Source organism: Podarcis bocagei, assembly GCF_964188305.1.
Source record: "Podarcis bocagei genome assembly, chromosome: 4".
In the NCBI taxonomy this organism is placed as follows: domain Eukaryota; kingdom Metazoa; phylum Chordata; class Lepidosauria; order Squamata; family Lacertidae; genus Podarcis; species Podarcis bocagei.
In genome coordinates this window covers 16,951,602-16,961,792 of record NC_138128.1, presented here as the reverse complement: position 1 = coordinate 16,961,792, position 10,191 = coordinate 16,951,602, and the positions used below count along the sequence as shown (strand labels likewise).

The following is a 10,191-nucleotide window of genomic DNA, read 5'->3' as shown; positions in this document are numbered from 1 at the left end:
TTGATTTATATGGTGTTTTATTTCCAAAGAACCATGCCTAGCATAGGAGCCTTACTTTCAAGCTATTGAACATTCCTTAGTAGCCTTTGAATTGTATGAAATCACTTCTACAGGCTGCTTTGTATTATCACAGTAAGTGTTGCTCATGACGGTCCCAATGCAGTTAAGAACCTATGGAACTCACTGAAAGCTCTGGAACAAGGGAGTCACCAGTAGTTTAAGTTCTGCTTTCAACGGGACCTGAAATTAGCTGTCGCTAGACTGGGATCCAGCACTTTCCCAGTTCAGTTTAATATAGTATTTATGGTTCAAAACCTTTTAAAATCAGTTCTCCAAGTAACTACATGTAATTGGTTGCAGGTTTGAAGCACACATTGTTTTAAAAAAAACACCCCCAAGATGCAAAGGCTTAAGAAAAAATATGTTGGCATTTACAAGTTTTCTGCAACAGGAGTTATTGCCAGAGAGGCATTCTCATCGTGGTTATCAGGCTGTCCGTAACTCGGTGTCCAGTAATAGTGCCTCTTAAGGCCATGGGAGACTTCGGCAAAGTATGTGTTCCCATCCACTTCATACGGATCGACATCTGTGCCAGTTGGTTTCAGGCGACCGCTTTTAATTAACTCTGCAAATGCCTGAAACACACAGGGTAGATAGATATCTCTTGGTAAGAGATCCTTGTTCTTTTAAGGGGAAATGCAGCCGTGGGTGGCTGCAACACTGGGAGAGGGAGATCAAACCCTCCCCCCACCCCCACCCCCACCCCAGCATTGTTTTTCTAATCCAAATCCCTCTTCCTCTATCTATTTTTTTACAGGGTTAGAAGGATGTCAGCTATTTCATTTCATAAGAAGACAACAGACGTACCACACAGCAGTCTTCATCAAATTTGTTCCCCCATATGTAGATATAGGAAAGAACTAGGTTTGTTTTCATTGACTCTGCAAGGGCCACCAGTCCTTTCCCAGATATGTTGTTGTTTGTCACTGCCAGCCTAGAGAGCAGAAGGATATAAGCAAAAAAAACCAAGGTCATTGAGAAGCTGCAGATAGCCAAGCAATCATATAAATCATATAAATCCATATATGTGAGCCACTCTATTCTTTTCTCCCAGCAGCTACCAGCCATGAAGTCCACCCAGTTCCTCCCTTAACAGCCTCTGCTTCTTCCTGCCCACTAGTGAACACAAGAGAGGAAGGATGTCCTATTCTTTGTGACTAGAAAACCCTGCTAGTTTTTGAGATCTGAAGCAGTTGTTCTCTTCTGTTTTCAACTTTTCCTGATCTACCGTCATATCTGTTTACTGGGTTCACAGCAGGGATGAGGAAGAAGAGTGATTCAGTTTGAATCTCAAGGCAAACTTAAATGTACAAGCAGAAATCCTTGCACTGATGGGACTCAATAATTGACAACTGCCCAAAATTCCTAAGACAGCCCCCCCCCCCCCACGCAGGCTCTGATTGCACAAGTGACCCAAGAACTTACTTGGGGAGAGTAATACTTTTATGGTAGTTGCAAGCAGCAGGTGATCTGAAAGGTGCAGTGTAACAGAAGTTGCTGTGGTGGGCCTTTTGGATTGGAAACTGCTTCCTCAGTGATGTCACCATCACCTCAACAGTTTTCTGGAGCTAGGCCCATGGGTCACTGTTGTGTTTACTGCAGACACATTTTGGTCTGAAGTATGGGCCATTTTGCTTCGAAAATTCTGTGCTGCCTTATCCAAATGCCTGCGCTCACAGTAATGCATTATGGGAGTTAAGAGTTCTGTATACTAACGCTTGAAGAGTCCGATTATGTGTAGTAAGGGCCTCACTCAGATAGAAAGCACCATCGTCCTCTATCCTGTTAAAATTAAGGTCCAGGATTTCCAGGGTGGTGTTGTGTTTTAACAGCTTTCCCAAAAATTTAATACCATCCCGAGTAATTTTGTTGCTGAAAAGAGACAAGCGTACACATTTGTTTTTGTTCAGAAACATCGTTCAGAGGACAAAGTGGACTTTGTTCTGTAAAAACTTAGGTTGCTATAAGTGAGCTAGTCTTCGCCATGCCACAAAACTCTTGTTTCTTTTAACTGTTAAGGGGCATTACTTTTTATTATATTTATCAGTCGCCTTGTAAAATAAATGCTGAAGTCATTGTACAAATAATGTGAATAAAAACATGACAATAAAAGCATACTAAAGCGACAATAAACTTAAGGGACAACTGGCATAAAAACCCAAATGCAAAATCTGCAAAATAAAATACTATGTATGTGTAGCACTGAGCAAGAACAGTCATCAAATATTTACAATAAAACCACCAACCACATCACAGGGACTTAAAACCAGATCTCAGGAGCTAGTGCAGTGGATATTGTAATTAAGAGCGTGTACTGGAGAGCTGCCAGTTCAGTCCTGTTACTGTCATGAATACATGAGGTGGCCTTAGACCAGGTGTGGAAAACCTTTGGTCCTCCAGATGTTGCTGAACTACAAGCTCCCATCATCCCTGGCCATTGGCCTCGCTTGCTAGGGCTGATGGAATTGTAATTTAGAGACATATGGAGAGCCAAAGGTACCCCATCCCTGCATTAGGCAATCCATTATTCTCTCAGCCTTACCCTGCTCCCTCCATTCTGCAAAAAGGCCCGCTGCAATAAATACCAGAATAATGTATGTGAAGCACTTTGCATATTTAAACTGCATGATCTAAATCTTAAGCATTATTATTAAACATCGTACAGTCGTACCTAGGTTGACAAACGCCTTGCGGGTCGAACGTTTTGGCTCCCAAACATCACAAATCTGGAAGTGAGTGTTCTGGTTTGCGAATGTTCTTTGGAACCCGAACGTCTGACATGGCTTACACGGCTTCCAGTTGGCTGCAGGAGCATCATGCAGCCAATCGGAAGCTGCGCCTTGGTTTCCGAATGTTTTGGAAGTCGAACAGACTTCCGGAACGGATTCCATTCAACTTCTGAGGTATGACTGCATATACAAGTACATTTGTTTGAAACACTCAGTTAAAAATTGATCTTAGCTTATTTTGAGAAGTAGGTATCAAGTGCATCAGTTTTCATACACTGCATATCATTCTAATAGCTAAAATGCTATCTTTATAACTCAAGCTTCTCTTACCAGCTGAGATCAAGATATCGCAGGGTGCTGTTTTCATACAATGCATCACACAGTCGTTCCATGCCAAAGTTCTTCATTTCGTGTTTACACAAATGCAGTTCAACAAGAGTGCAGTTGACTTTCAACATGAGGGCTGTGTGGACCGTGGTCTCTTCCTAAAGTTCCGTATTATTGAATTACAACTTGAACATAAGATGTTCTAGAGCCAGTGGGGATGTGTACCCTGCTCACATTACAAAGTACATCTGGTCACTTCTATGGGGATAAATGCAGATGTGATGCACATTATCATTTGCTTTACTCCACAGGACAGGTATGTTCCATCCACCAAATTCTATTGTGCGAACATGTAGCATGTATTGCTAAGCCAAACCATTGCTTAGCTTGAATGTGTGAAGATTCCCAGAGAGGAGCTTGTGGCAGCTGTGCCCCTTCCCCAGTCCTTGTGCTCCCACACTGTTCTGAGCTAAGCCATGGTTTGGCTTAGGGCGTCATCTGAACCAGGGCTCATGTATTCTGTTGCTCCAGATAAACCATGATAATAGAACAAACCTTGATGATGGCCCGTGAGACAAACCATGAACCTGGGTTCAGAGGGCACACTTAGACAAACCATGGCTTAGTTCAAAGCAGAATAGCATCAGTAGGGCCAGAGAAGAAGCCAAGCATCTGAAATCTCCTTTCCAGGAGCCCGCATGGTTGCACATCTCCACTAAGCCAGTTTGGCATAGCATTACAGTATGTGCAAACCAGCTCTGTATATAACTAGCTACCCACAACATGAAGGTGTTTGGAGGTGGAGTTGCCCTGTGTTTAAATTCAAATACGCTTAACTCTAGGGTCCTGCTTTATGCTGAACCAAGGCTAATTTAATTGAACGTGAAAGCATCCCCTTGCACTGCACCTGAGCATACAACACAACTCTTGCTGAGAGGAATGGGGGAATGGGGAATATTAAGGAATGGGGAAAAGTAGAACTGGAGACTACTTACAGACAATAGGGTTTGAAAATTCTGCTGCCTAGTTTAATCTTTTGGAGATGTGCTTTCTGCCATTTACCTTACAGTAAGGGTGTGTGGATGTCAGGCTAGTGGGGTGTGTGTGTGTGTGTGTGTGTGTGTGTGTGTGTGTGTGTGTGTGTGTGTGTGTGTTTGTTTGTTTCTAGATCTCTAAGATCCACCCACTAGAGCCAAGAGTTTGCACAGCGGGGCAGATATACACTTCAAACAGAAGGATAAAGGATACCTCTGAGAATTTGTCTTTAATATCAACTGAGTTCTCAGCCATCTCACACAAAAATCTATTCCTTGTTCCCATCCCTGCCAAGTTCTCTTCATTTCAGCAGCCACAGAGAGAAAGGGAATTTTAGCTGTTATTGTTAAAACTGTTGAAAAGCTTTGTCAGTGCTTATTCTTATTCCCTAGGCTTGTTTTCGATGCATCATTCCTGGCTCCTGGCTCCCCATTTCAAGGGAAACAATGCAAAATGTTGCTTACCTCTTCACTGTAGAGTATTGGCCGATTTAGATTTATGGCTTTGATTGCACTATTGTAATTCAAAACTGTTGCTAATGCTATGAGACTCTGTGTGCGCTGGAAATAAAAGACAAAAGACACAATCCAGAGTAAGGCAGGTGCATTTAGCTCCCACTGAGTAAACCCTCCATCTACAAGCAAGATTACATTTTGTCCCCCCAAACTCACAATGATATGTTTGAAACAGGCTTACATTTCTGTGCATGTAGACGTGTCCTAAAATGGCAATTTTACTCACCAGATCTGTGTCTCCCAAATCTAACTTCTGTAAAGTGTTGTTAACTTGCAACATTGCTGCAAAATACATTCCTCCCTTGTTGTCAATTTTGTTGCCAGTCATTCTTAGGTGAAGCAGTGTTTCATTCCTCTAGGTGTGAAAAGTCAATTATTTCCAATATAACCGTAATCTAAACTCACAGAAATAGGTTATCTCCTAGAATACTGTTTATTGCTATGAAAAAAATAACCTGCTACTGCTACAATCCTGTAACATGCTTAAGAAACATATCTGGGCAGCAGGGGCGGAGTGGGGGGGGAGTACTAGTGTTAAATAATCCCACAGCTGGGAGGGAGTCTGTGGTTTACCTAATTGATCCCCATTTTCTTAAACCAAGACAGCCTACACCCGAAGCACTGCTCTCAGTGGCAATTATAAATAAATATGCTTCTGACTGCAGCTTTAAGCATTAAACAATTTGCCGGTAGTTCTGCAAGCTGATTTCTGAGTTCCAAAGTATTTTGCTTCAAAGGGGAAACTCGTGTAGTGTTCTTTCTTATCCAGCTAAACAATACTTACATGCAATGATTTAGCTATGAATTCTGCTCCCATGGTACCAATGTCATTAAACATCAGGTTCAGGTACAGCAGAGTATGATTATCCTAGAATACAAGGAAATTCACCTTGCTGTCAATGTGTGGGTTCCGCCAGACCCTTCCTTCCCATTCTACCCAAAGCCTTGTCATCTGAAAACTGCAAAGCCATGCCCTTCCCAAGTGGATGTACACTTCATTCCAAGGACACCAAACTCCAGGCAGGTACCGGGACCCCAGAAACCTCTCTGTGCTCTGAGTCTGAGATGCGCATAGCAATGCCGTACCAATGACATTGATTAAGTCGCCCTGCATTTCGCTAAACTCTGTTAAGTTCTTTATAATACCTGAACGGTTTGTATTTCTCTCGCTTTTCTTATTTAAAATAAATTTTTTAAAAACGATTTACAAAACCCCTCCAAAACGATGTCCTGGAAGGAACGAAGGAGAAAGTTACATGTATAAAGCTCACTTTTGGAAGAAGGTCACCTTAACAAATTGCAGCTACAAAATTCACAAATATCATTTAGCCCTGCCCCCCCGCAAAAAGTACCTGAAGGAAAGCTGCAATGTGTACTGCGCCAGCATCACTCAAAAGGTTATATCTCAGGTCAAGTCCTGAAAGAGCCGAGGAATACAGAAATAAGCAGGCTCCATGTTAAACTTAATGGATCACTTTTCGCCCAGTCCTTTTATCTTAGCCATCAAATTCTCTGCACCTTTTCATCTACTGTAATTGCATTTCCATACATGAGACTTAGGATAACTGTCAAAGGTAAGAATCCTGGGAACCGTAGTTTACCTTTCAAAGAGCTACAATTACCAGCACCTTTAATAAACTACACTTTCCGATATTCTTTTTTTTTGGGGGGGGGGATATGCTTTAAATGCATTGTGAGTACAAAAGCCGTCTTTCAAAGAAGCAGGTTTGTTGCACAATACCTCCAAACCAACTGCAATTGCATGCGCTGAATTTGGCGTGACGCAACTGAATCCCACCCGAAAATAGTGACGGTCTGTAAGTGCCCTTAAAGTGGCTCTTGCTTCCTTTAGTTTTCTAACGTGAATATAAAACCTAGCCTCTCTTTTGCTTCCACTTATGCAACCCTCATAGGTTGGACACTTTCACTGGAGGACAAAAAAACAGAGCTTCATTATCGTGTGACCCTGAAATTCTGGATTGCCCCCCAAAAAACCTGATGCCAAAGTTTAGTGCTCGTTTAGTGCCATTTTGTGCCGCAAACCCTGCGTTTTGTGCCACCCACAAACGGAGCAATTGACACAGAAAATCGAGGTCACAAGTTAATGCCAAAAAAGTCCAACCTTCCTGCTTCAGTTGGGCTTGTCAACTGAAGGCAAAACCTTCTCCAGGGAAGAACACTCATTCGTGCGGCAAGTGGCTCTTCTCTCTTTGTCTATTCAGCATGAAATAATGCCTGCAGCCAATATAAGTAACTATGGGAAAGACTCAAAGGTGATTTAAGCCTCCCTTGGCAAAATGCCCCACGTCCTGTTTGCACAAGAGCTGGCTTTTGCTCCAGCCCTGGGTTTGTTCTGTAGAGAATTCATAGGAAGAAAACCAACTCTCAGTATCCAAGGCTCTGGATACCATGCAATGAGCTATTTCATAATGAAAGTTGCCGCTTAGGTTGTGCCTGCATCACGTTTCATTTCAGTATTAATTGCATCCAGTGCTATTTTCCTAGAAAAAGAGGCGGCAGAGCTCACCATGAACACCTCTCTTCTTCTCTTAAAATGGTAATGGCGCCCACCCGAGAGGTGCCGGAACTGAGTTCCAGCAATTTCCGGCTGAAAAAAGCCCCGATTACACAATAGGTAATACTCTTTTTTTCGTTTTTTGGGCAGGGGGTAAGGAACCATTTCTCACCTGAGCGCCACATATACTTCTGGGAAATTTTCCAGGGGCTGCATGCCCAGAAGCAACAGTGGGAGGAGCAAGGAATATAAATGTTCAACGGTAACATTTATGCTCATTGCTCCACCCACATGCTCCACACGCTTGCATGGCCTCCTCTACCCTCCACCCAGGGAAGCGTGAGGCATTATCAGAATTCAAGGGCATATTCCAGCCAGGCAAAATCACTCAAGGAGGATGCAAAGCAAGGCCAGTAAGTGGTGTGGCTTGGAAGATCCATTAGCACTAAAAACAGAGGCTTGGAAAGTGGCCCTCAGTAGGTGATGTTGCCTTTGTGCTGAAAAAGGTTCCCTATCCTGGTAAAAGACTTCTGGGAGAAGATTTATAACGTATTGAAAAAAATGTTGAAATATACATTTATTAAGAAACCAGAGGCCTTTCTTCTTGGAATAACAGGTCTGGAATTGCCCAAGAAAGATGTCAAATTGTTTTTGTATGCCACAACTGCAGCAAGAATTTTGTTAGCTAAGAACTGGAAAACACAAGAAGTTCCAACAGTGGAAGAATGGCAGATGAAAATGATGAACTTTTTGGAGCTAGCCAACCTGACTGGAAGAGTCCGCGACCAGAAGGAGGAGGAGTACCAGGAGGAATAGATGAAATTTAAAGACTATTTAGTTAAATATGTTAAGATAACTTAATTGGAAAAGCTTGCAATTATCAGATAGGCTTAGGCTTTAAATATGTAATGTTAGGAATTAATATGTTTAAAGCTAAAATAGAAAGATGTTAAGTGATTAAGTTAATTACTGTATTTTTCACCCTATAGGACGCACTTTTTCCTCTCCAAAAATGAAGGTGAAATCTCTGTGCGTCCTATGGGGCGAATGCAGGCTTTTGCTGAAGCTTGGAGAGCGAGAGGGGTCGGTGCGCACCGACCCCTCTCGCTCTCCAGGCTTCAGGAAGCTATCAGCAAGGTCTCCCCAGGCTGCGGATAGCAGCCTGCTGCCCGGAGCGCGGGGCGCGCTGAAGCAGAGTGCCCTGCGCTTCGGGCAGATATCCGCAAGCCTGGGGAGCCCGTGGGAGTTCCTGCAGGGCTCCCTAGGCTGCGGATAGCAGCCTGCTGCCCGGAGCGTGGGGCGCGCTGAAGCCGCGGCTGGGGGGGGGGAATAATTTTTTTCCCCTTTATTCCCCCCCCCCAAAAAAAAACCTAGGTGCGTCCTATGGGCCGGTGCGTCCTATAGGGCAAAAAATATGGTATATGAGAAAATTGGTTTTGGAAAACTGTTAAAATGATATACACTGAAATTCAACTAGGGGGATTCGAGGAAGTCACTTAACAATGTCACTAAGATTGGTTCAAATACAGCTGAGATTTATGTCTGTCTGTTTGTTTGTTAAAATTCTTTTTGGAAAATCAATTTAAAAAAATGAGGGGGGAAAAGAAAAAGGTTCCCTATCTCTGGCTTAGAGAAAGGGGGTTATGTGAGTCTGAAAGGCAGTTTCTATAGTGGATCTTGTGCACAAAAACTGCTCCGTGGATCAGGTTGCAAATCCAAAATAAAGATTCTTGATGGTTCTTTGTTTGCTCAGTCCTCCACCCTGGGCTAAGTGCAGGCATGGGTGTGATAAGGAATGTTTTCAGTGCTCACCCACAGCACAGAATAAGCAACAGAGAAAAATTGCCAACATTAGTAGCTTAAGGTAGTTAGTAGCTTACCCCCTGGAATGCTGAATATTTCTCAATATGCACATATGAAAAGACAGACAAAGGAAGTGGGCAGAGAATGGAACTAAAGCTATCAATTGGTCTGCTTTTCAAAGGCTTAAATAAAAACAAGACATACCTGTAAGAAACATATTATTTGTAAAAATTGTAGCCAGGATTTGAAAATCGTCATCTGTCACCTTCTGCACAGGTATCAAGCGGTTATTTCCAGCAATTTTTATAGTGATTTTCTTTTTCAACCTGTTACGATGTAAATGGGAAAGTTGATTGTTGTCGTGGTTTGGTTTCTCTTAGTGCTTCAAAAATTACTTCTGGACTCATAGAAGCTCCTCTTCAATAAAACTTTTAGTAGAAAGTGATCAATTTATATAATCACAATGTGGATGGCAGTTTAAAAGGAAAATTATATACAGAATTATCAATTTAGCGTAAGGTTACCAGATTTTTTTCAATGAATTTGGGGACACTTTTCAACTTCCTACTAAATACCGTATTTTTCGTCCCATAGGGCACACCGGCCCATAGGACGCACCTAGTTTTTTCGGGGGGGGGGGAATAAGGGGGGATTTTTTTCCCCCCCCCAGGCGCGGGGCTGGGGTGGGGGAAGCCCAAGCTTCCCCCGACCCCAGCCCCCAGAACACGCAGCTCTCCGCAAGCGGTGGGAGAGCTGCGTGAAGCCCGAACCCTGGGGGGCGCGGAGCTCAGCGCCCCCCAGGCTTCCGGGTCCAGGCAGCTCTCCGCAAGCAGTGGGAGAGCTTCGCGCAGCTCTCCCACTGCTTGCGGAGAGCTGCGCGAAGCCCGAAGCCTGGGGGCGCGGAGCTCAGTGCCCCCCCAGGCTTCTGGGTCCAGGCAGCTCTCCGCAAAGCGGATAGCTTCTTGAAGCCTGGAGAGCGAGAGGGGTCGGTGCCCACTGACCCCTCTCGCTCTCCAGGCTTCAGCGAAAGCCTGCATTCGCCCCATAGGACGCACACATATTCCCCCTTCATTTTTGGAGGGGGAAAAGTGCGTCCTATAGGGCGAAAAATACGGTAGATGGGTTTTGTCAGGGGGCTGATTTGTAAATCCGGGGACTGTCACCAGGAAATGGGGACATCTTGTAACCTTAATTTAGCTGCTTCAAG

At 43.7% G+C, this 10,191-nt stretch overlaps 1 protein-coding gene across 4 annotated transcripts in view; it reads right to left on the bottom strand.

The window, feature by feature from the left end:
- LRRC34 (leucine rich repeat containing 34) overlaps window positions 1–10,191 on the bottom strand; it is a 24,183-nt gene continuing 13,992 nt past the window's right edge. For 3 of the 4 annotated variants that reach the window (XM_081190473.1, XM_081190470.1, XM_081190471.1), the window contains exons 3-11: window positions 9,189–9,310; window positions 6,019–6,083; window positions 5,451–5,534; window positions 4,893–5,021; window positions 4,616–4,711; window positions 3,120–3,274; window positions 1,777–1,932; window positions 868–994; window positions 1–635 (exon numbers count right to left, since the gene is read on the bottom strand). In XM_081190473.1, coding sequence (XP_081046599.1) covers window positions 432–635; window positions 868–994; window positions 1,777–1,932; window positions 3,120–3,274; window positions 4,616–4,711; window positions 4,893–5,021; window positions 5,451–5,534; window positions 6,019–6,083; window positions 9,189–9,310 — 1,138 coding nt within the window. In that variant the 3' untranslated portion in view covers window positions 1–431. The remainder of the gene's footprint in view (window positions 636–867; window positions 995–1,776; window positions 1,933–3,119; window positions 3,275–4,615; window positions 4,712–4,892; window positions 5,022–5,450; window positions 5,535–6,018; window positions 6,084–9,188; window positions 9,311–10,191) is intronic. The other variant, XM_081190472.1, reaches the window with a different exon arrangement.